This window comes from Prunus avium, chromosome 1 (assembly GCF_965620075.1).
Source record: "Prunus avium chromosome 1, drPruAviu1.hap1.1, whole genome shotgun sequence".
In the NCBI taxonomy this organism is placed as follows: Eukaryota; Viridiplantae; Streptophyta; class Magnoliopsida; order Rosales; family Rosaceae; genus Prunus; species Prunus avium.
Window position 1 is genome coordinate 3095120 of NC_142284.1, and position 26768 is coordinate 3121887.

Below are 26768 nucleotides of genomic sequence, written 5' to 3' on the forward strand. Positions count from 1 at the left end.
TTGGATTGATCACAATCAGTCCTAGGACTTCCACAAGCCAAGAGTGACATCTAGCAATATATCATGGCTACCCAAGCTAATTAGAATAGATGAAGAACCTATTCAGTTGGAATTGCAATGCAATACGGTCCTTCTCTTATACAATGTTTCCAATCATATTGTTAGGGTACAGATTGATAATGTCAAACCCCTAATATGATTAAACTCATATGATTCAATAGAACACAATTAAAAACCACTTTCTAAATCATGTTCAAGTACTTCGGCCGAAGATTCACTGAATCATATCTTGAAACATTCTCCTTTCTTTATCAAGGTAGAGATTCCTTATTGTACATTCACATGCCTCTATGATGAATTAAGAGATCCCAATAACACATAAGGAAAATCTTTTACGACTTGCCTTTGTGAGCTATCAAAGATCAATAACGCATCACAAGACAATCATGATGCCTCAGGTCTAAGGACTAATTTGCATTATTGCAACTATGAGTTCTCGTTTGACATATAGATAAATACTCCATACGAGAACTCCGGTTGATCGCGTTCAGTGTACTCATTCACTAATGAGCACCCACATACTTGTATTAGTGTCAACTACACAAATGGTTTGAGACCAACCATCCTCATCATTGAGCATACATAGTATGTGCCAATCTTGACGGTTTATCAATGCCCATTTGATAACCTTATGATTAGGAACATTTTGGGATACTACAGTTAGAGATTAAAGGTCTCCCGAATCTAAACTTCTTTAGATTACTTTATCTCTTATTTAGTACACCATGGACTTTTGTTTCTTTACACGACATAAAAGATAACAAAATAATATTGCCCTTTATTTATCATATACGAAATGTATTCTAAGGAGATTACATCAAATGTATTGGCTCTTAGGGCACATTTCTAACAGCAGATCCTGAATAGAAGAGAGTTTGAGGTTCGTGAGGTCTATGGAACCGGTGTGGAACCAGCCTAAGACCCTCCGATGCTCAAGTAAGATTGTTTTTAAGAGCTCTTGTTGTTGACCATATAAAAGTATAGAAGTCAAGCTTAAAAGTCTTACCCCTGTATTGTAGTGGAGGGGCCTATTTATAGAGGGCATTTTGTATGCTCTTAGTACTCATTTTCGATGTGGGACTCGTGGGAGGGCCCTCTGAGGTCGACACGAGTCTTTAGATATTTTGGGCGGATACTTCGAGGTTGATTCTCTACAATCGGTAAGGGATGCCGATTGTAGACGAGCTGGGCCTGTAATGGCTGTTCGCAGCTTTGAGACAATGCCATCGGTGGCCGATGCCGATTGTTCGAGGCCTTGGGTACTTGGGCGAGTTTCTAAGATCCACGTGTCGTTGTACGAGTGGAGGGTCAAATATGGTACAAACAACAATGGAGCCTTAGTGGCCAAGTAAATAGTAAATTTCTATTTCTATTTACAGTAGGAAATCAGAAATTAAAGTAAATCAATTACAATTATAATGAGAATCCTTGGTGTGTAAGGAAAGAAAGTCAATGGTCCACAGATCACGCCAACACACCCCATCACGTTAGTGCATAGATGTTGCTAATGCCCAACTGATCCAGTGAATTGTAGAAAGCTCTACTGGAAATCGCTTTTGTCAAAATATACGCCAATTGATCCTCGGACTTCACGAAAGGAAACTGAATCACTTTAGCCTTAAGCTTTTGTTTGATGAAGTGTCGATCTACCTCAACATGTTTAGTGCAATTATGTTGAACCAGATTATGTGCAATAGTTGTAACAGTCTTGTTGTCACAAAAGAGATTCATTGTGGACGTGGGTTTATACCCAAGTTCAGTAAGCAACTTCCTTAACCAAATGAGCTCACAAATTCCTTTAGTCATGCCTCTGAACTCGGCTTCTGCATTGGATAAAGAGACTACCTTCTGTTTCTTGCATCTCCATGTCACCAAATTACCTCCCACGAATGTGAAGTAACATGATGTGGATCTTCTATCTGTTACATTGCCTACCCAATCTGCATTTGAATAACCATCAATATTTAGATGACCATGTTTTGAGAACATAAGTCATTTTCCGTGTGCAGACTTTCAAATATCTAAGTATCCGAAGAACTGCATTCATATGGTCTTCACTCGGAGAATGCATAAATTGACCGATGACGCTCACCGCATAAGCAATGTCCCAGTCGAGTATAAGACAAGTAGATCAATCTTCCCACTAACCTTTGGTATATTTCTTTGTTAGTTGGAACTTGATCCGGGTATTCTCCAAGATGATGATTATGAATAATATGAGGGTCTACAGGTTTGCAATCTAGCATTCATGTGTCTATCAACAAGTCCAAGACATATTTCCTTTTAAAGAGAAATATGCCTTGTTGTGATCAGGCCACCTCAATTCCCAAGAAATATTTAAGTCCACCTAGATTCTTCATCTCAAATTCAGTAGCCACATAATCTTGTAGCTAAGATATTTCTTGTTTATCATTCCCAGTAATAATCATATCATCAACATAGATTATTAAAGCTGTTACCTTCCTTTTATGATGTTTATAGAACAAAGTATGATCTGAGTTACTCTGTCTGAAACCATTGTTCTTCATTGCCATGGTGGACTACCCAAACCATACAACGCCTTTCTTAATTTGCATACTATTCCAGTCTGAGTAGTATCATATCCAGGATAAATGTCCATATTCACCTCCTCCGTGAGTTCTCCATGTAGGAAAACATTCTTTACATCAAACTGATGTAGTAGCCAGTCCAAATTAGCTGCGAGGGACAGTAAGACTTTGACTGTGTTTAATTTTGCAACCGGTGCAAAGGTTTCTTCATAATCTACACCATAAGTATGTGTGTACTTTTTCACCGTAAGTCTTGCCTTGTATCGCTCAATAGATCCATCAGCGTTGTGTTTTATGGTAAATACTCATCTACATCCGATAGTCATTTTTCCTTGTGGTAAAGTTTCCAATGTCCAAGTTTGATTCTTCTCAAGAGCTTTCATCTATTCCTTTATAGCTTGAACCCACTTAGGATCTTTCAATGCTTCAGCAACCTTGGTTGGGATATGAATAGCAGACAACTGATGCACAAAGGACTTGAGGGGTTCAGACAGCTTCTCAATAGATACATGATTCGCAATTGGATACTTTGATGTCTTGCCAATATCAGGTGAATAACGGTTTGGTGGCTTCCTAAGATTTTGCATGAAAGGTAATTGGTATCCAATATATTTATCCTTTAAATTCACAAGTGTAGTAGGAGTAGTTACCTTAAGGATATTCTCAGAAGATTGGTCCATTGGTACTGTTGAGTTAGAGATGGGGTCTTTATCTCGTTGTTCTATATTGTCTGTATGCGTGGGACTTGGATCAGAAACATCGTTGTAGGGGTCAGGCGGGTCAGGCAATCCATCGCTGTGAATGGGCGATTGATCGCTCTTCAACAAAGAACAATCTCGTGCTTCAGACTCGAGATGATCTATCATTGGGTTTGGATGATCGATCGTTTCTTGGCCGAGAACAATTTGGTGCTCCAAGCCTCGGGGCCATCGATCATCAGAGGCAGGATAACCGATCGCTTCTGTACAGAGGCGAATTTCTTCGTTTTCCAAGGTGCTCCAATTCTACTTTTCACTTCGTATCTCCACATGAAGCGTAGAATTGGATGTTGGGTCATGAAAGAACATCTCATATTTCAGAAAAGTCAAATCCAAAGTGACATAGGTATGTCGAGTAGAAGGGTGATAACAGCGATAGCCCTTCTGATAAGTGACATAACCCACGAAAACACACCGAAGAGCACATGGATCAAGTTTGCTACGTTGATTTTTGTGGAGATGAATGAAGGCCGCACATCTAAAGATTCAGGGTGTAAGCACCAAAACAGAGGGCAGGGGCTCGTGTTGCTCAAGCACTTGTAAGGGAGTTTTAAAGTTCAATACACTAGAAGGCATATGGTTGATCATGTGATTTGCGGTGACAATAGCATCATCCTAGTGATGGCGAGGAACATGAGCGCCAATTAGAAGTGCTCGGGTTGTTTCAAAAAGATGTTGATTCTTTCGTTCAGCAACGCCATTTTGTTGTGGTGTCTGAGGACAAGTCGTCTCATGGATAATTCCATGTTGTTGGAAGTGAGCCTGAAAGTTATGATTGACCAATTCTCCATCATTGTCTGAGCGAAGAATTTGAATTTGAGCATTGAACTGAGTTTTCATATGTTTGTGGAAGAACTGAAAAAGAGAAAACATTTCATTTTTATTCTTCAGCAAATAAAACCATGTCATCTATGTACAATCATCTACAAATGTGATAAACCACCGAACGCCAAAAGGAGCAGTGATAGGTGAAGGTCCCTAGACATCAGAGTGAATTAACGTAAATGGAGTAATACACTGATTGGTACTCAACAGATAGGGCACACGGTGACTCTTGGCCAAAATACAAGCATCACATTTGAAGTCAGAGTCCTTGAAACCTGAGAATAAATATGGTATAAGATGCTTCAGATAACTAAAAGTCGGATGTCCCAATCGATGGTGCCACAACCAGATTTGCTTTTATTTGCTGTCAGAGTGATGTGTCACATTGTTAGCCATGTCAGGACTGAAGTCATCTACATAATAGAGACCCCATCTCTTAGTACCACGACCAAGAATCTCCTTTAGTGTGAATATCCTAAAGCAAACAAAAAATCGGGTAAATGAGTACACAACAATTCAATTGTTTAATAAGTTGACTAACAAATATCAATTTATTGGATAAAGATGGAACAAGCAAAATATTAGATAGTGAGAGAGAGGATGAGAATGCAACAGTGTCAGCCCCTGTCATAGGATTGGTAACTCTATTGGTGTAAGCAATACAAGTTCGTCAAGGTTGGGTAGTATTCAAAAAATCATCAGGATCAAATGTCATATGATCAATTGAAGCAAAACCAATTATCCAGCTCATGGAATCTATAACCAGTACCATTATTGGTCGTATCGCGTTGTGTTCAATCTTTAAGAGTAGCCCACCATTTGGGGTAGCTGTGCAATTTAAAACAAGTCTCACGAGTGTGTCTCGGATCACCACAATATGCGCAATCTCATCCATGTGTCGGGGTCATTAGTCTGGAAGTCATAATTTGTGCACCGGAAGATGCATACAATATAGTTTAGTAGGAATCTTGATTGGGATCGGGATCTGAGTGAGTCGGGGTAGGAGTCGAAATCGGAGTCGGAGTTGGAGTCGAAGTCAGGATCTATGTATGAATTAGAGACATATTCGGGGTCGGGGTCGGGGTCGTCGTCGGGGCCTGGGTCGTCAAAATATAGGATCGGGTTCGGAATCATCAAAATACAATTATAATGGGAATCCTTGGTGTGTAAGGAAAGAAAGTCAACGATCCACAAGTCACGCCAACACAACCAATCTAACAAAATCCCAATTAAAAAAAATTATTTTTAATTTATTTGTTAAAACATTTGTAAATTGCAGCTGAATTTTGTTAGGATTTTTATTTGTCCATGTGATGCAAATTTGGTGTTCTCGCTTATAACTTAACGGATGACTTACATTGCACTATTTCAAAATAGGGAGCTGATTTCCCCACTCATCTTTTCTCCACTTACACTCCCTTTTCTTTTTTAATACATTTTAATCAATTTGGTTCTCTTTTCTTCTTTCCCTTTCCTATTTTACCCTTTTTCTGCATTAAATTCCTTTTACTTTACTTTTATATTACTTCACTTTTATATTATTTAGTAATAAAAATAAGAGAGTAAGAAGAAAAAAAATTGCATCCAAACCCCATCCCCCAATCCCTGAGATAATAACCCAGAAAAAAACACCCAACCACCCAGAAATCAACCTTCTTCTTCAATCAAATTTCCAGAAATCAAGTAGCTTGAGAAATATGATTTTTGCGGAGAAGCATTTCTTAATTGGGCATCACCAAATATATTATTTTCTGGTCATGCCCCTATCTCAACCCATGATTTCAAATGCCATATACAGAAAGTAGAAGGCTTTGATCTCACAGCCAATAAGTTGAGAAGTTTTGTCTCCCAATACACCTCTACGGGGATTTCAAAATTTCAACAATTGTGACAGTCTTGCATACAAAACTGATGAGATATTGAACACAGTTGAATAAGAACCCAAAACTCGAAACCTAATCCCCTCCAGTCCCAAACTTCCGCAATCACCCACCCAATTCACTCCAGTCCCAAATTGCCGCAACGACTGGGTTTGGAAACTGATTAGCGCCTGCGACCCGATGAAGCCATCGACTCGACGTTTTGATGGGGCTGTGAAGCTTGTTCGAAGAGAGACAGGGGGAAGAGAGACAAAAAGTGAAGAGAGACCGAGGTAGAGAGAAAGTGGAGACGATAGGGGTAAGGAGATGCGGCTGGGCGGCGGCGACGAGAGGGTGGAGTGGGGGAGGGTGGCGGTCATGAGAGGGTAGGGTGCGTCTGGGTGACGGTGAGGAAAAAAAACTTTGCTAAAACTCAATAAACTTCAAGGTTAGGAAGGTGAAAATTACCCAGTTTTGTCTTGGGACTCGAAACCTTTCTCAAGCTACTTGATTTCTGGAAATTTGATTGAAGAAGAAGGTTGATTTCTGGGTGGTTGGGTGTTTTTTTCTGGGTTATTATCTTAGGGATTGGGGGATGGGGTTTGGATGCAATTTTTTTCTTCTTACGATCTTATTTTTATTACTAAATAATATAAAAGTGAAGTAATATAAAAGTAAAGTAAAAGGAATTTAAGGCAGAATAAGGGTAAAATAGGAAAGGGAAAGAACAAAAAATAACCAAATTGATTAAAATGTATTAAAAAATAAAAGGGAGTGTAAGTGTTGAAAAGGGGAGTGGGGAAATCAAGGGGAGTGGGGAAATCAGCTCCCTTCAAAATATTGGGTTAGCACTGTGATATGTGATCTTTTCAATTCACTAACTTTCATAAGATGTACAGTACATAACCATGCTGGCACATATACCAAAAGATCGAAACAAATAAGAGTTTGGGGCATTAAAAAGCTTGTATCCATATAACATAGATAATAAATAAATAGGAGTTAATATCATTCCAATTGCCATTACAAAAGTAATTAATATTTTTTGTCATTAAAAGATATTTTTGGCTAGTAAGTATTCCAAAAAAAATTATCAATTTGGCAACAAAACCGCTCATGCCCGGTAATGCAAGAGAAGCTATTGATAAGATACTGAAAGTCATGAATATTTTTGGAATTGCGATAGCCATTCTGCCCATTTCGTCAAGATAAATAAGACGTATTCTATCATAACTCGTTCCGGCCAAGAGGCACAAACATTAGAGGGACACAAACAAGAGGCACAATCAAAAGAAACATATTTATATATAGTGCACTTTCAATACAGAAGTTTGATCCTACTTTTTGGGTGTTAAACAACCAAAATAGGATTGAAAGTTGCACTGTCTGAGTATGACACAAGAGTTTTCATTACATAAGTTGCAGTGTCTAAGTGCACTTCTTACAACCATCCATACACAATCAGAACCACTAATGTCTCCTGACAGTAATATAAGGAGTAGAACCTAAGTTTGGTGCTACTTTGGGTGTCATACAATCACCTTGGACAGAGAAGCAGGAACTTGGGGTGAGTGGTAGTCTATTTTCCAGTGATTTCAATGGGAGAGGACTTAAAGAGAGCTGACTTGGGCTTTGCATTCCCTTCAGTGGTCTCAAGCTAGCAAGGTAGCCATTTGATTTATTGTTGCATAGAGGAAGCTTAGTGGCCTGAATTGTTGCTTCCTTCTCCTTTGGTACTGAAGCTCCAGTGGGGTCCTGCATATATACAGAATAGAAGTTTGAATCAAGTGTTTCTTAATCACAGAGATGCACTATATTTCTTGATTTATAAGAACTTTTTTGTCAATAAAAACAACCATGTTAGCATGATTGTCTTAATAAACTTTTCCATTTTTTAAGACGAGGTCAACAAGCTAGAGAATTTAGAAATGACATACCCCAAGCATGAGAAAAGTGAATGCTTGATTGTCTGCACCAAGATAAATTTCAATCAACTTTCGCAGGTCAGCAAGGCTTGCATCTTTTACAACCTTAAGTGTTGTAATGAACTTCCCTGGATTCTCTTTTGAAGCCTCCCATTTCACGTACACTTCAGTATCTGCATCAGTGACCATTTCCTTGGAAGCCAATGCCATCTCATCACATACTCGACTTTTGTTTATCTCTTCTGTCAGTTTCTGCTCATTTTCTGATTTAACTGATGCAACAGTAGGTGCTGGACTTGTCACATGTTGAGAGAGTTCTCTGTAGTTTCCACAGAGTGTAAATATGTTGCGGATCCTGACAAGCCTGTCATCTGGTCCCCCCTTGCCATCTTCTTCCCCTGGATTTCTGCTTGGCCGATTCACAGTTGGTGTATGTTGATAATCCTTAGGTAAAGATGTCAGGGATCCCATATTATAATTACTCTGGAGGCTAGACCCATCAACCATGCACACTCTCTTTTCCTCTATAACTTCTTTCTCCACTTCTTCAGCTTCCACATTTTCCTTAAGTCCTTCCTCTTCTTCCATTTCTTCTTCCTCAAAAACAGTGCTTAGGCATACCCTATCAGCATATTTTGGTTCAAAAGAATCAATGTTTACAGCATTTACAATACTGCTGTCAGATTGATAAGCAACCCCACCTACATATTTCACCTCACGAGCAAAAGGTTCTTGATCATCCATGTCCAAATCCATTGACTTTACCATTCCTCCTGCATCATCACTGGCATAGATCCCTAACAACCTTTTGGCAAACTGGGTTCCATCGTGGTCCTTTGTCCCACTATCCTTACCATTTCCATCACCTGAGCGGCATAGCTCAAGCTCAATTTCCTCCAACCGCCGCCTCAGCATTTCAACTTCCTGCTGCTGCTGCAATATCCTTTCTTCCATTCTCCTCCTCTCCAATTCAACAAACTCATTTGCCATACGCTGGCATTCCTCCAACTTCTTTTCCAACTCACGTTTCAGAGTCTGGGCCACTTCAGTCACCTTCAAGTTGATTTCTTCCTCCTTTTTCCCAGATCCAGTCCCTTCCATAAGCTCAAGTTTAGCTCTCAGTGCAGCTACCTCTTCTTCTTTCTTCTGTAACTCCCTGTGTGCTTCATTTCGCTCTTTCTCTTTGAGCTTATTTTCCCTTTGCAGTTTAAGGATGAATTCATCCATGGCAGCAATCCTTGATCCTAAAATAACAGCAGATGAATCTTCAGTCCCAATTTTATCCTTGATTGGTGTATGAGGGCCACGGACAATACATTTTGCTTTTGCACCATATTCAAGGGTGGAGATTGTCTTGTGTATTTCCTTTGGGTCTGGGCTTGCACACAGTACCATTAAAATTTTTGTTTTATCATCTTCGAAAGAATCCTGCACAAAAAGAACATGAGAACTGTCATTCACATACAAGGTTAGAGGGCAGGGCACCATATAATCCCTAGTAACTGACATTAGTGTGAATAAAAGTTACCTGTAGAAGCATCGTCAGTTTGCTGTCTCTGAAAGGCACATGAGAATCACCATTGGCAATGGATTCAACCACTCTTTTGAGAGCTATGTTTCCTTGGTTGATCTTTGCAGTCTGTGAATTCAATATAAACATAATTTAACATTTGTTACAATGACAATGAAAGTGCTGCGTACAGTATCAGCATAAATTAAGCACCACCAAGACATTACCTGCATTTTTGCCTCAAATCCAATTTGGCCAGCTTGCTCAATATTTTCAGAGCCAGCCATGTCCACAAGCATCAAGCGTCCTCCTACTGTTGGGACATCAAGGATTATCTGTGCAGAAATAGAAAGCAAGTTATATCCAACTAGTGACAAGACTTAGGGAAGAATTATCATATATTTGAAAGTGCAAGGGAATCCTACCATGCAATGGCTCCGAGAACTTCTTTCATTGCAAAGAGTACTCTTAACAATCCTTCTCTTCTCCACTTTCTGAATCTCTTTGGAAATTTTCCCAGCCTCATTTCCAGAAATGTAGGTTGCATTCTTTGCCTTCTTTCCCATCACTTCAAGCCTAACCTGCAGGTACAAGTATTAGTGCAGAAAAGAGCAGCAAAAAGAATATTCCACTTTATGATTTATGAGACTAAGCCACATCCCTCATACAATATAACCTTTATCATCATCATCACAAAAGATGCTCCCTAAATTGAGTGTCTTGAGATTTTTATAACGAGTTCTCTCTAATTTAAACCAACGCAACCAACTCAACCAAATTTAAAGGAAGCCAACACAACCAACTCAACCAAATTTACAGGGGCCAACACAACCAAATCTACAAATTCAAGCTTGCACAGAAAACCCATTTCCATATCCAAACTTACAGTTCTAAACACAAAAAACATTTGACAGCAAACTCATAAATAATTCAGAATTCAGTCAAAGAAAAGAGACCCAGTTAATGTAATCATCTTAGAATTGGAGCCATTCCCTCTAATTTTAGCCTACACAACCATATCCAAATATCCAGACTTGAACAGAAAACTAATTATCATCACAAGTGCTGTACTCTCAAAAAAATGAAAACAGTCAGAAATTTTACTTCTCTCCAATTTGAGCCAACACAACCAACTTAACCAAAATCAACAGTGAGCCACACACAACCAAATCTAAAAATCGAAACTTGCACAGAAAACCCGGGCTTACAGTTCAAAACACAAAGAACAATTAAAAAAACTCATAAATCATCAAGAATTCAATAAATAAAAAGAAAGAGACCCAGTTAATGTTATCACCTTAGAATTGGAGCCGTTGCCCTTTGACCATCCAAAGCCGAATCCTCCGCCACCATTGCTTGACAACAAATCATAAATCTCCTCATTATATATCTCCAAAACAGTGACCTGCACAAAGGACCCAACCATAGAACCCGCACAATCATCTTCTCCACCATCGCCAAGAATGTCTTTCAGCGACCTGTACACAATCCCAGGTTGCTTGCAACACCCAAACATGGTGTGACTCTTGCCTGAACCAGTAGGACCGTACATCATTATTGTACATTTTTCACCCAATTTCACACTGTCAATCCTGGACTGAACAAACTTGCTGTAAAACGACCCCAAATCGTCTTCTTCCGATAAAGAAACCCCATCGAGAGCGAAATCTCGGTACCCGAAATCAGCACGGACACGAATACTCTGCTTTTGAGGATTGATCTGAAGAACCGAAGTTGGTTGTGGTTCTTTTCGATATGGGTAATCTCGGATTCGGGCTAGGACTTCAACAGGGTGCTCTGCGGGTGGTTCTTTGGCGGCAGAGTTAGGGTTTGGAGATGGGTGTGCTTTCAAGAACTGGAGACGCTGCTTGGATTGTGGGGTCTTCATCAGAGATGTGTGGCTGTGATTGGATTTGGAAGAAGAAGGCGTTGGAGCCATTACTACAATTAAAGATTCAAGATCAGTTGCAGACAGATCTGGAAGATGGGGGCGATGAGAGAGAGAGAGATAAAAATGGAAGAGTCTTGGAAAGGAAACGAAGACAAAAGGAATGAAATTTCAAAATGAGGGCTCTCAGAATTCTATTCAAACTTTGAAACAAAAATCTAGCCGTTATGATTTGTAACGTCTAGTTTTCTTATTTTGTTTCTTCTTCTTATTTCATTTTTTTTTCTTTTTGTCCTTTCAAAAATTGACTTGTGAAAAGTGGGTCAAGTCATTTCACACTGGGCAAACCCGTAACCTTTTAAAAAGTAGATTTCATAATGTTAGTTCTTTTTGGGAACATTTTCTTCGTCGTTGTTTTCTTCTTCATTTTTGCCCGAAGAGATATAAGTTTCCCAGCAACTATAATAAAAGTGACAGCATAATATGAAATTTCTAAGGTTTAACTCTGACCATAATATGTTATCTTTTGAGGCGCCCTTTGTGAAAATCCCACATCGAAAATCCACACTCTTATAAAGGTGTTTATAAACAAAGCACTCTGATGGTTTCATAAGTGTGGTTAATATTGGAGAGTTGGGCAAATGGGCTTAGTTATAAGCTCTGCCTTAGATTCAGCAATGAATAATAATTATTATATTAATCACAGACTTGGGCCTTGGGCCTTGGGGCTCTTGGGAAATTTAATTAAGACACCCAAATGAAAATAAGTAATTTAATTTTTCGTTTTTGCACAGCAGAATTAAATCAGTAACATATTCAAATATTGACTAAAGAAAAAATAATTAATGCATAATTACAAATTAAAGTAATTCAAAAAGGCTAAGATATTACTTAATCACGTATATTAAACGAAAGAAGTTGGCCAAAAAAAAAAGTTAAAAAAGTAATTTTTTATTTTTTATTTTTTTTTTATATATAAAATTAAAAAAAAATAAGAAAAAGAAACACCTATCCCGACAAAATTTCGTCGGCAAAGAAAACTTTCGTCGGGAGAGGTGTAATCCGACAAAGTTTTGCCGGCATAGACCTTTGCCGACGAAAATTCGTCGGGAGAGATTGGTTTGCTATTTACAAGGTAGAGCCGAGCGGCTATACTGTAAAAATTCTTTTTTGGGGTATAGCCGCACGGCTATACTATTAAAATACTCAATCTTGGAGAGTCACCGTGCGGCAATACTGTTCAAATATTAAATTTAAGGAGTATAGCCGACCGGCTATACTATTTAAAGGTATAGGACAGTAATTCAAAGGTATAGAATAATATTTAATTATCTCAAATAATTTTGTGGAATTCAAAATTATTTTAAAAATAGTTTCAATTATTTAAAAATTCTAGAAAATTATTTTAGTATTTTGAAAATGGAATTTCAGTCTCCAAACCCGAAATCCAAGTCCCAAACCAAAAACCTTGTTCCAAAACCATTCACAAGCCTCGAACCTTAACTGTAAACCTATTGTTGGACACTTAGGACTCGATTAGGCTTGGATAATCATGTAACTCGACCTAGAGCTTTACGATTTAGGTTTCGCCCCCAATCTTGGGTTAGTATGATATAACCGAACCTAACCTAGACATGTCTCGGCGAATTTTGTTGGGATAGAAAAGATGGGACTCGGGGCGCTTGGGAAATTTAATTAAGACACCCAAATGAAAATAAGTAGTTTAATTTTTCGTTTTTGCACAGCTGAATTAAATCAGTAACATATTCAAATATTGACTAAAGAAAAAATAATTAATGCATAATTACTAATTAAAGTAATTCAAAAAGGCTAAGATATTACTTAATCACGTATATTAAATGAAAGAAGTTGGCCAAAAAAAAAAGTTAAAAAAGTAATTTTATATTTTTTAATTTTTTTTTATATATAAAATAAAAAAAAAATAAGAAAAAGAAACACCTATCCCGACAAAATTTCGTCGGCAAAGAAAACTTTCGTCGGGAGAGGTGTAATCCGACAAAGTTTTGCCGGCATAGACCTTTGCCGACGAAAATTCGTCGGGAGAGATTGGTTTGCTATTTACAAGGTAGAGCCGAGCGGCTATACTGTAAAAATTCTTTTTTGGGGTATAGCCGGACGGCTATACTATTAAAATACTCAATCTTGGAGAGTCACCGTGCGGCAATACTGTTCAAATATTAAATTTAAGGAGTATAGCCGGCTATACTATTTAAAGGTATAGGACAGTAATTCAAAGGTATAGAATAATATTTAATTATCTCAAATAATTTTGTGGAATTCAAAATTATTTTAAAAATAGTTTCAATTATTTAAAAATTCTAGAAAATTATTTTAGTATTTTGAAAATGGAATTTCAGTCTCCAAACCCGAAATCCAAGTCCCAAACCAAAAACCTTGTTCCAAAACCATTCGCAAGCCTCGAACCTTAACTGTAAACCTATTGTTGGACACTTAGGACTCGATTAGGCTTGGATAATCATGTAACTCGACCTAGAGCTTTACGATTTAGGTTTCGCCCCCAATCTTGGGTTAGTATGATATAACCGAACCTAACCTAGACATGTCTCGGCGAATTTTGTTGGGATAGAAAAGATGGGACTCGGGGCGCTTGGGAAATTTAATTAAGACACCCAAATGAAAATAAGTAGTTTAATTTTTCGTTTTTGCACAGCTGAATTAAATCAGTAACATATTCAAATATTGACTAAAGAAAAAATAATTAATGCATAATTACTAATTACAGTAATTCAAAAAGGCTAAGATATTACTTAATCACGTATATTAAACGAAAGAAGTTGGCAAAAAAAAAAAGTTAAAAAAGTAATTTTATATTTTTTAATTTTTTTTTATATATAAAATAAAAAAAAAATAAGAAAAGAAACACCTATCCCGACAAAATTTCGTCGGCAAAGAAAACTTTCGTCGGGAGAGGTGTAATCCGACAAAGTTTTGCCGGCATAGACCTTTGCCGACGAAAATTCGTCGGGAGAGATTGGTTTGCTATTTACAAGGTAGGGCCGAGCGGCTATACTGTAAAAATTCTTTTTTGGGATATAGCCGCACGGCTATACTATTAAAATACTCAATCTTGGAGAGTCACCGTGCGGCAATACTGTTCAAATATTAAATTTAAGGAGTATAGCCGACCGGCTATACTATTTAAAGGTATAGGACAGTAATTCAAAGGTATAGAATAATATTTAATTATCTCAAATAATTTTGTGGAATTCAAAATTATTTTAAAAATAGTTTCAATTATTTAAAAATTCTAGAAAATTATTTTAGTATTTTGAAAATGGAATTTCAGTCTCCAAACCCGAAATCCAAGTCCCAAACCAAAAACCTTGTTCCAAAACCATTCACAAGCCTCGAACCTTAACTGTAAACCTATTGTTGGACACTTAGGACTCGATTAGGCTTGGATAATCATGTAACTCGACCTAGAGCTTTACGATTTAGGTTTCGCCCCCAATCTTGGGTTAGTATGATATAACCGAACCTAACCTAGACATGTCTCGGCGAATTTTGTTGGGATAGAAAAGATGGGACTCGGGGCGCTTGGGAAATTTAATTAAGACACCCAAATGAAAATAAGTAGTTTAATTTTTCGTTTTTGCACAGCTGAATTAAATCAGTAACATATTCAAATATTGACTAAAGAAAAAATAATTAATGCATAATTACTAATTAAAGTAATTCAAAAAGGCTAAGATATTACTTAATCACGTATATTAAATGAAAGAAGTTGGCCAAAAAAAAAAGTTAAAAAAGTAATTTTATATTTTTTAATTTTTTTTTTATATATAAAATAAAAAAAAAATAAGAAAAAGAAACACCTATCCCGACAAAATTTCGTCGGCAAAGAAAACTTTCGTCGGGAGAGGTGTAATCCGACAAAGTTTTGCCGGCATAGACCTTTGCCGACGAAAATTCGTCGGGAGAGATTGGTTTGCTATTTACAAGGTAGAGCCGAGCGGCTATACTGTAAAAATTCTTTTTTGGGGTATAGCCGGACGGCTATACTATTAAAATACTCAATCTTGGAGAGTCACCGTGCGGCAATACTGTTCAAATATTAAATTTAAGGAGTATAGCCGGCTATACTATTTAAAGGTATAGGACAGTAATTCAAAGGTATAGAATAATATTTAATTATCTCAAATAATTTTGTGGAATTCAAAATTATTTTAAAAATAGTTTCAATTATTTAAAAATTCTAGAAAATTATTTTAGTATTTTGAAAATGGAATTTCAGTCTCCAAACCCGAAATCCAAGTCCCAAACCAAAAACCTTGTTCCAAAACCATTCGCAAGCCTCGAACCTTAACTGTAAACCTATTGTTGGACACTTAGGACTCGATTAGGCTTGGATAATCATGTAACTCGACCTAGAGCTTTACGATTTAGGTTTCGCCCCCAATCTTGGGTTAGTATGATATAACCGAACCTAACCTAGACATGTCTCGGCGAATTTTGTTGGGATAGAAAAGATGGGACTCGGGGCGCTTGGGAAATTTAATTAAGACACCCAAATGAAAATAAGTAGTTTAATTTTTCGTTTTTGCACAGCTGAATTAAATCAGTAACATATTCAAATATTGACTAAAGAAAAAATAATTAATGCATAATTACTAATTACAGTAATTCAAAAAGGCTAAGATATTACTTAATCACGTATATTAAACGAAAGAAGTTGGCAAAAAAAAAAAGTTAAAAAAGTAATTTTATATTTTTTAATTTTTTTTTATATATAAAATAAAAAAAAAATAAGAAAAGAAACACCTATCCCGACAAAATTTCGTCGGCAAAGAAAACTTTCGTCGGGAGAGGTGTAATCCGACAAAGTTTTGCCGGCATAGACCTTTGCCGACGAAAATTCGTCGGGAGAGATTGGTTTGCTATTTACAAGGTAGGGCCGAGCGGCTATACTGTAAAAATTCTTTTTTGGGATATAGCCGCACGGCTATACTATTAAAATACTCAATCTTGGAGAGTCACCGTGCGGCAATACTGTTCAAATATTAAATTTAAGGAGTATAGCCGACCGGCTATACTATTTAAAGGTATAGGACAGTAATTCAAAGGTATAGAATAATATTTAATTATCTCAAATAATTTTGTGGAATTCAAAATTATTTTAAAAATAGTTTCAATTATTTAAAAATTCTAGAAAATTATTTTAGTATTTTGAAAATGGAATTTCAGTCTCCAAACCCGAAATCCAAGTCCCAAACCAAAAACCTTGTTCCAAAACCATTCACAAGCCTCGAACCTTAACTGTAAACCTATTGTTGGACACTTAGGACTCGATTAGGCTTGGATAATCATGTAACTCGACCTAGAGCTTTACGATTTAGGTTTCGCCCCCAATCTTGGGTTAGTATGATATAACCGAACCTAACCTAGACATGTCTCGGCGAATTTTGTTGGGATAGAAAAGATGGGACTCGGGGCGCTTGGGAAATTTAATTAAGACACCCAAATGAAAATAAGTAGTTTAATTTTTCGTTTTTGCACAGCTGAATTAAATCAGTAACATATTCAAATATTGACTAAAGAAAAAATAATTAATGCATAATTACTAATTAAAGTAATTCAAAAAGGCTAAGATATTACTTAATCACGTATATTAAATGAAAGAAGTTGGCCAAAAAAAAAAGTTAAAAAAGTAATTTTATATTTTTTAATTTTTTTTTATATATAAAATAAAAAAAAAATAAGAAAAAGAAACACCTATCCCGACAAAATTTCGTCGGCAAAGAAAACTTTCGTCGGGAGAGGTGTAATCCGACAAAGTTTTGCCGGCATAGACCTTTGCCGACGAAAATTCGTCGGGAGAGATTGGTTTGCTATTTACAAGGTAGAGCCGAGCGGCTATACTGTAAAAATTCTTTTTTGGGGTATAGCCGGACGGCTATACTATTAAAATACTCAATCTTGGAGAGTCACCGTGCGGCAATACTGTTCAAATATTAAATTTAAGGAGTATAGCCGACCGGCTATACTATTTAAAGGTATAGGACAGTAATTCAAAGGTATAGAATAATATTTAATTATCTCAAATAATTTTGTGGAATTCAAAATTATTTTTAAAATAGTTTCAATTATTTAAAAATTCTAGAAAATTATTTTAGTATTTTGAAAATGGAATTTCAGTCTCCAAACCCGAAATCCAAGTCCCAAACCAAAAACCTTGTTCCAAAACCATTCGCAAGCCTCGAACCTTAACTGTAAACCTATTGTTGGACACTTAGGACTCGATTAGGCTTGGATAATCATGTAACTCGACCTAGAGCTTTACGATTTAGGTTTCGCCCCCAATCTTGGGTTAGTATGATATAACCGAACCTAACCTAGACATGTCTCGGCGAATTTTGTTGGGATAGAAAAGATGGGACTCGGGGCGCTTGGGAAATTTAATTAAGACACCCAAATGAAAATAAGTAGTTTAATTTTTCGTTTTTGCACAGCTGAATTAAATCAGTAACATATTCAAATATTGACTAAAGAAAAAATAATTAATGCATAATTACTAATTACAGTAATTCAAAAAGGCTAAGATATTACTTAATCACGTATATTAAACGAAAGAAGTTGGCAAAAAAAAAAAGTTAAAAAAGTAATTTTATATTTTTTAATTTTTTTTTATATATAAAATAAAAAAAAAATAAGAAAAGAAACACCTATCCCGACAAAATTTCGTCGGCAAAGAAAACTTTCGTCGGGAGAGGTGTAATCCGACAAAGTTTTGCCGGCATAGACCTTTGCCGACGAAAATTCGTCGGGAGAGATTGGTTTGCTATTTACAAGGTAGGGCCGAGCGGCTATACTGTAAAAATTCTTTTTTGGGATATAGCCGCACGGCTATACTATTAAAATACTCAATCTTGGAGAGTCACCGTGCGGCAATACTGTTCAAATATTAAATTTAAGGAGTATAGCCGACCGGCTATACTATTTAAAGGTATAGGACAGTAATTCAAAGGTATAGAATAATATTTAATTATCTCAAATAATTTTGTGGAATTCAAAATTATTTTAAAAATAGTTTCAATTATTTAAAAATTCTAGAAAATTATTTTAGTATTTTGAAAATGGAATTTCAGTCTCCAAACCCGAAATCCAAGTCCCAAACCAAAAACCTTGTTCCAAAACCATTCACAAGCCTCGAACCTTAACTGTAAACCTATTGTTGGACACTTAGGACTCGATTAGGCTTGGATAATCATGTAACTCGACCTAGAGCTTTACGATTTAGGTTTCGCCCCCAATCTTGGGTTAGTATGATATAACCGAACCTAACCTAGACATGTCTCGGCGAATTTTGTTGGGATAGAAAAGATGGGACTCGGGGCGCTTGGGAAATTTAATTAAGACACCCAAATGAAAATAAGTAGTTTAATTTTTCGTTTTTGCACAGCTGAATTAAATCAGTAACATATTCAAATATTGACTAAAGAAAAAATAATTAATGCATAATTACTAATTAAAGTAATTCAAAAAGGCTAAGATATTACTTAATCACGTATATTAAATGAAAGAAGTTGGCCAAAAAAAAAAGTTAAAAAAGTAATTTTATATTTTTTAATTTTTTTTTTATATATAAAATAAAAAAAAAATAAGAAAAAGAAACACCTATCCCGACAAAATTTCGTCGGCAAAGAAAACTTTCGTCGGGAGAGGTGTAATCCGACAAAGTTTTGCCGGCATAGACCTTTGCCGACGAAAATTCGTCGGGAGAGATTGGTTTGCTATTTACAAGGTAGAGCCGAGCGGCTATACTGTAAAAATTCTTTTTTGGGGTATAGCCGGACGGCTATACTATTAAAATACTCAATCTTGGAGAGTCACCGTGCGGCAATACTGTTCAAATATTAAATTTAAGGAGTATAGCCGGCTATACTATTTAAAGGTATAGGACAGTAATTCAAAGGTATAGAATAATATTTAATTATCTCAAATAATTTTGTGGAATTCAAAATTATTTTTAAAATAGTTTCAATTATTTAAAAATTCTAGAAAATTATTTTAGTATTTTGAAAATGGAATTTCAGTCTCCAAACCCGAAATCCAAGTCCCAAACCAAAAACCTTGTTCCAAAACCATTCGCAAGCCTCGAACCTTAACTGTAAACCTATTGTTGGACACTTAGGACTCGATTAGGCTTGGATAATCATGTAACTCGACCTAGAGCTTTACGATTTAGGTTTCGCCCCCAATCTTGGGTTAGTATGATATAACCGAACCTAACCTAGACATGTCTCGGCGAATTTTGTTGGGATAGAAAAGATGGGACTCGGGGCGCTTGGGAAATTTAATTAAGACACCCAAATGAAAATAAGTAGTTTAATTTTTCGTTTTTGCACAGCTGAATTAAATCAGTAACATATTCAAATATTGACTAAAGAAAAAATAATTAATGCATAATTACTAATTACAGTAATTCAAAAAGGCTAAGATATTACTTAATCACGTATATTAAACGAAAGAAGTTGGCAAAAAAAAAAAGTTAAAAAAGTAATTTTATATTTTTTAATTTTTTTTTATATATAAAATAAAAAAAAAATAAGAAAAGAAACACCTATCCCGACAAAATTTCGTCGGCAAAGAAAACTTTCGTCGGGAGAGGTGTAATCCGACAAAGTTTTGCCGGCATAGACCTTTGCCGACGAAAATTCGTCGGGAGAGATTGGTTTGCTATTTACAAGGTAGGGCCGAGCGGCTATACTGTAAAAATTCTTTTTTGGGATATAGCCGCACGGCTATACTATTAAAATACTCAATCTTGGAGAGTCACCGTGCGGCAATACTGTTCAAATATTAAATTTAAGGAGTATAGCCGACCGGCTATACTATTTAAAGGTATAGGACAGTAATTCAAAGGTATAGAATAATATTTAATTATCTCAAATAATTTTGTGGAATTCAAAATTATTTTAAAAATAGTTTCAATTATTTAAAAATTCTAGAAAATTATTTTAGTATTTTGAAAATGGAATTTCAGTCTCCAAACCCGAAATCCAAGTCCCAAACCAAAAACCTTGTTCCAAAACCATTCACAAGCCTCGAACCTTAACTGTAAACCTATTGTTGGACACTTAGGACTCGATTAGGCTTGGATAATCATGTAACTCGACCTAAAGCTTTACGATTTAGGTTTCGCCCCCAATCTTGGGTTAGTATGATATAACCGAACCTAACCTAGACATGTCTCGGCGAATTTTGTTGGGATAGAAAAGATGGGACTCGGGGCGCTTGGGAAATTTAATTAAGACACCCAAATGAAAATAAGTAGTTTAATTTTTCGTTTTTGCACAGCTGAATTAAATCAGTAACATATTCAAATATTGACTAAAGAAAAAATAATTAATGCATAATTACTAATTAAAGTAATTCAAAAAGGCTAAGATATTACTTAATCACGTATATTAAATGAAAGAAGTTGGCCAAAAAAAAAAGTTAAAAAAGTAATTTTATATTTTTTAATTTTTTTTTATATATAAAATAAAAAAAAATAAGAAAAAGAAACACCTATCCCGACAAAATTTCGTCGGCAAAGAAAACTTTCGTCGGGAGAGGTGTAATCCGACAAAGTTTTGCCGGCATAGACCTTTGCCGACGAAAATTCGTCGGGAGAGATTGGTTTGCTATTTACAAGGTAGAGCCGAGCGGCTATACTGTAAAAATTCTTTTTTGGGGTATAGCCGGACGGCTATACTATTAAAATACTCAATCTTGGAGAGTCACCGTGCGGCAATACTGTTCAAATATTAAATTTAAGGAGTATAGCCGACCGGCTATACTATTTAAAGGTATAGGACAGTAATTCAAAGGTATAGAATAATATTTAATTATCTCAAATAATTTTGTGGAATTCAAAATTATTTTAAAAATAGTTTCAATTATTTAAAAATTCTAGAAAATTATTTTAGTATTTTGAAAATGGAATTTCAGTCTCCAAACCCGAAATCCAAGTCCCAAACCAAAAACCTTGTTCCAAAACCATTCGCAAGCCTCGAACCTTAACTGTAAACCTATTGTTGGACACTTAGGACTCGATTAGGCTTGGATAATCATGTAACTCGACCTAGAGCTTTACGATTTAGGTTTCGCCCCCAATCTTGGGTTAGTATGATATAACCGAACCTAACCTAGACATGTCTCGGAGAATTTTGTTGGGATAGAAAAGATGGGACTCGGGGCGCTTGGGAAATTTAATTAAGACACCCGAATGAAAATAAGTAGTTTAATTTTTCGTTTTTGCACAGCTGAATTAAATCAGTAACATATTCAAATATTGACTAAAGAAAAAATAATTAATGCATAATTACTAATTACAGTAATTCAAAAAGGCTAAGATATTACTTAATCACGTATATTAAACGAAAGAAGTTGGCAAAAAAAAAAAGTTAAAAAAGTAATTTTATATTTTTTAATTTTTTTTTATATATAAAATAAAAAAAAAATAAGAAAAGAAACACCTATCCCGACAAAATTTCGTCGGCAAAGAAAACTTTCGTCGGGAGAGGTGTAATCCGACAAAGTTTTGCCGGCATAGACCTTTGCCGACGAAAATTCGTCGGGAGAGATTGGTTTGCTATTTACAAGGTAGGGCCGAGCGGCTATACTTTAAAAATTCTTTTTTGGGATATAGCCGCACGGCTATACTATTAAAATACTCAATCTTGGAGAGTCACCGTGCGGCAATACTGTTCAAATATTAAATTTAAGGAGTATAGCCGACCGGCTATACTATTTAAAGGTATAGGACAGTAATTCAAAGGTATAGAATAATATTTAATTATCTCAAATAATTTTGTGGAATTCAAAATTATTTTAAAAATAGTTTCAATTATTTAAAAATTCTAGAAAATTATTTTAGTATTTTGAAAATGGAATTTCAGTCTCCAAACCCGAAATCCAAGTCCCAAACCAAAAACCTTGTTCCAAAACCATTCACAAGCCTCGAACCTTAACTGTAAACCTATTGTTGGACACTTAGGACTCGATTAGGCTTGGATAATCATGTAACTCGACCTAAAGCTTTACGATTTAGGTTTCGCCCCCAATCTTGGGTTAGTATGATATAACCGAACCTAACCTAGACATGTCTCGGCGAATTTTGTTGGGATAGAAAAGATGGGACTCGGGGCGCTTGGGAAATTTAATTAAGACACCCAAATGAAAATAAGTAGTTTAATTTTTCGTTTTTGCACAGCTGAATTAAATCAGTAACATATTCAAATATTGACTAAAGAAAACATAATTAATGCATAATTACTAATTAAAGTAATTCAAAAAGGCTAAGATATTACTTAATCACGTATATTAAATGAAAGAAGTTGGCCAAAAAAAAAAGTTAAAAAAGTAATTTTATATTTTTTAATTTTTTTTTATATATAAAATAAAAAAAAAATAAGAAAAAGAAACACCTATCCCGACAAAATTTCGTCGGCAAAGAAAACTTTCGTCGGGAGAGGTGTAATCCGACAAAGTTTTGCCGGCATAGACCTTTGCCGACGAAAATTCGTCGGGAGAGATTGGTTTGCTATTTACAAGGTAGGGCCGAGCGGCTATACTGTAAAAATTCTTTTTTGGGATATAGCCGCACGGCTATACTATTAAAATACTCAATCTTGGAGAGTCACCGTGCGGCAATACTGTTCAAATATTAAATTTAAGGAGTATAGCCGACCGGCTATACTATTTAAAGGTATAGGACAGTAATTCAAAGGTATAGAATAATATTTAATTATCTCAAATAATTTTGTGGAATTCAAAATTATTTTAAAAATAGTTTCAATTATTTAAAAATTCTAGAAAATTATTTTAGTATTTTGAAAATGGAATTTCAGTCTCCAAACCCGAAATCCAAGTCCCAAACCAAAAACCTTGTTCCAAAACCATTCACAAGCCTCGAACCTTAACTGTAAACCTATTGTTGGACACTTAGGACTCGATTAGGCTTGGATAATCATGTAACTCGACCTAAAGCTTTACGATTTAGGTTTCGCCCCCAATCTTGGGTTAGTATGATATAACCGAACCTAACCTAGACATGTCTCGGCGAATTTTGTTGGGATAGAAAAGATGGGACTCGGGGCGCTTGGGAAATTTAATTAAGACACCCAAATGAAAATAAGTAGTTTAATTTTTCGTTTTTGCACAGCTGAATTAAATCAGTAACATATTCAAATATTGACTAAAGAAAAAATAATTAATGCATAATTACTAATTAAAGTAATTCAAAAAGGCTAAGATATTACTTAATCACGTATATTAAATGAAAGAAGTTGGCCAAAAAAAAAAGTTAAAAAAGTAATTTTATATTTTTTAATTTTTTTTTATATATAAAATAAATAAAAAATAAGAAAAAGAAACACCTATCCCGACAAAATTTCGTCGGCAAAGAAAACTTTCGTCGGGAGAGGTGTAATCCGACAAAGTTTTGCCGGCATAGACCTTTGCCGACGAAAATTCGTCGGGAGAGATTGGTTTGCTATTTACAAGGTAGAGCCGAGCGGCTATACTGTAAAAATTCTTTTTTGGGGTATAGCCGGACGGCTATACTATTAAAATACTCAATCTTGGAGAGTCACCGTGCGGCAATACTGTTCAAATATTAAATTTAAGGAGTATAGCCGACCGGCTATACTATTTAAAGGTATAGGACAGTAATTCAAAGGTATAGAATAATATTTAATTATCTCAAATAATTTTGTGGAATTCAAAATTATTTTAAAAATAGTTTCAATTATTTAAAAATTCTAGAAAATTATTTTAGTATTTTGAAAATGGAATTTCAGTCTCCAAACCCGAAATCCAAGTCCCAAACCAAAAACCTTGTTCCAAAACCATTCGCAAGCCTCGAACCTTAACTGTAAACCTATTGTTGGACACTTAGGACTCGATTAGGCTTGGATAATCATGTAACTCGACCTAGAGCTTTACGATTTAGGTTTCGCCCCCAATCTTGGGTTAGTATGATATAACCGAACCTAACCTAGACATGTCTCGGAGAATTTTGTTGGGATAGAAAAGATGGGACTCGGGGCGCTTGGGAAATTTAATTAAGACACCCGAATAAAAATAAGTAGTTTAATTTTTCGTTTTTGCACAGCTGAATTAAATCAGTAACATATTCAAATATTGACTAAAGAAAAAATAATTAATGCATAATTACTAATTACAGTAATTCAAAAAGGCTAAGATATTACTTAATCACGTATATTAAACGAAAGAAGTTGGCCAAAAAAAAAAGTTAAAAAAGTAATTTTTTATTTTTTATTTTTTTTTTATATATAAAATTAAAAAAAAATAAGAAAAAGAAACACCTATCCCGACAAAATTTCGTCGGCAAAGAAAACTTTCGTCGGGAGAGGTGTAATCCGACAAAGTTTTGCCGGCATAGACCTTTGCCGACGAAAATTCGTCGGGAGAGATTGGTTTGCTATTTACAAGGTAGAGCCGAGCGGCTATACTGTAAAAATTCTTTTTTGGGGTATAGCCGCACGGCTATACTATTAAAATACTCAATCTTGGAGAGTCACCGTGCGGCAATACTGTTCAAATATTAAATTTAAGGAGTATAGCCGACCGGCTATACTATTTAAAGGTATAGGACAGTAATTCAAAGGTATAGAATAATATTTAATTATCTCAAATAATTTTGTGGAATTCAAAATTATTTTAAAAATAGTTTCAATTATTTAAAAATTCTAGAAAATTATTTTAGTATTTTGAAAATGGAATTTCAGTCTCCAAACCCGAAATCCAAGTCCCAAACCAAAAACCTTGTTCCAAAACCATTCACAAGCCTCGAACCTTAACTGTAAACCTATTGTTGGACACTTAGGACTCGATTAGGCTTGGATAATCATGTAACTCGACCTAGAGCTTTACGATTTAGGTTTCGCCCCCAATCTTGGGTTAGTATGATATAACCGAACCTAACCTAGACATGTCTCGGCGAATTTTGTTGGGATAGAAAAGATGGGACTCGGGGCGCTTGGGAAATTTAATTAAGACACCCAAATGAAAATAAGTAGTTTAATTTTTCGTTTTTGCACAGCTGAATTAAATCAGTAACATATTCAAATATTGACTAAAGAAAAAATAATTAATGCATAATTACTAATTAAAGTAATTCAAAAAGGCTAAGATATTACTTAATCACGTATATTAAATGAAAGAAGTTGGCCAAAAAAAAAAGTTAAAAAAGTAATTTTATATTTTTTAATTTTTTTTTATATATAAAATAAAAAAAAAATAAGAAAAAGAAACACCTATCCCGACAAAATTTCGTCGGCAAAGAAAACTTTCGTCGGGAGAGGTGTAATCCGACAAAGTTTTGCCGGCATAGACCTTTGCCGACGAAAATTCGTCGGGAGAGATTGGTTTGCTATTTACAAGGTAGAGCCGAGCGGCTATACTGTAAAAATTCTTTTTTGGGGTATAGCCGGACGGCTATACTATTAAAATACTCAATCTTGGAGAGTCACCGTGCGGCAATACTGTTCAAATATTAAATTTAAGGAGTATAGCCGGCTATACTATTTAAAGGTATAGGACAGTAATTCAAAGGTATAGAATAATATTTAATTATCTCAAATAATTTTGTGGAATTCAAAATTATTTTAAAAATAGTTTCAATTATTTAAAAATTCTAGAAAATTATTTTAGTATTTTGAAAATGGAATTTCAGTCTCCAAACCCGAAATCCAAGTCCCAAACCAAAAACCTTGTTCCAAAACCATTCGCAAGCCTCGAACCTTAACTGTAAACCTATTGTTGGACACTTAGGACTCGATTAGGCTTGGATAATCATGTAACTCGACCTAGAGCTTTACGATTTAGGTTTCGCCCCCAATCTTGGGTTAGTATGATATAACCGAACCTAACCTAGACATGTCTCGGCGAATTTTGTTGGGATAGAAAAGATGGGACTCGGGGCGCTTGGGAAATTTAATTAAGACACCCAAATGAAAATAAGTAGTTTAATTTTTCGTTTTTGCACAGCTGAATTAAATCAGTAACATATTCAAATATTGACTAAAGAAAAAATAATTAATGCATAATTACTAATTACAGTAATTCAAAAAGGCTAAGATATTACTTAATCACGTATATTAAACGAAAGAAGTTGGCAAAAAAAAAAAGTTAAAAAAGTAATTTTATATTTTTTAATTTTTTTTTATATATAAAATAAAAAAAAAATAAGAAAAGAAACACCTATCCCGACAAAATTTCGTCGGCAAAGAAAACTTTCGTCGGGAGAGGTGTAATCCGACAAAGTTTTGCCGGCATAGACCTTTGCCGACGAAAATTCGTCGGGAGAGATTGGTTTGCTATTTACAAGGTAGGGCCGAGCGGC

General features: G+C 35.4%; 1 protein-coding gene across 1 annotated transcript; it reads right to left on the reverse strand.

Annotated features, from left to right (window-relative positions):
- Positions 1-7330: 7330 nt before the first annotated feature.
- LOC110748997 (P-loop containing nucleoside triphosphate hydrolases superfamily protein) lies at positions 7331-11596 on the reverse strand. Its single transcript, XM_021948993.2, has 6 exons — positions 10784-11596; positions 9912-10067; positions 9714-9821; positions 9505-9615; positions 7989-9404; positions 7331-7806 (listed from the first exon to the last, which is right to left on the reverse strand). Exons 1-6 carry the CDS (start codon positions 11423-11425, stop codon positions 7522-7524), a joined length of 2718 nt encoding a protein of 905 aa, XP_021804685.1. The 5' UTR covers positions 11426-11596; the 3' UTR covers positions 7331-7521.
- Between the last annotated feature and the right edge of the window lie 15172 nt (positions 11597-26768).

Coding starts and splice junctions, on each gene's coding strand:
- LOC110748997 (XM_021948993.2), bottom strand. CDS start 11,425: ATGGCTCCAACGCCTTCTTCTTCCAAATCCAATCACAGCCACACATCT. Junction 9,822..9,911: donor GTTCTCGGAGCCATTGCATG/GTAGGATTCCCT, acceptor ATTTCTGCACAG/ATAATCCTTGATGTCCCAAC. Junction 9,616..9,713: donor GATTTGAGGCAAAAATGCAG/GTAATGTCTTGG, acceptor TTGAATTCACAG/ACTGCAAAGATCAACCAAGG.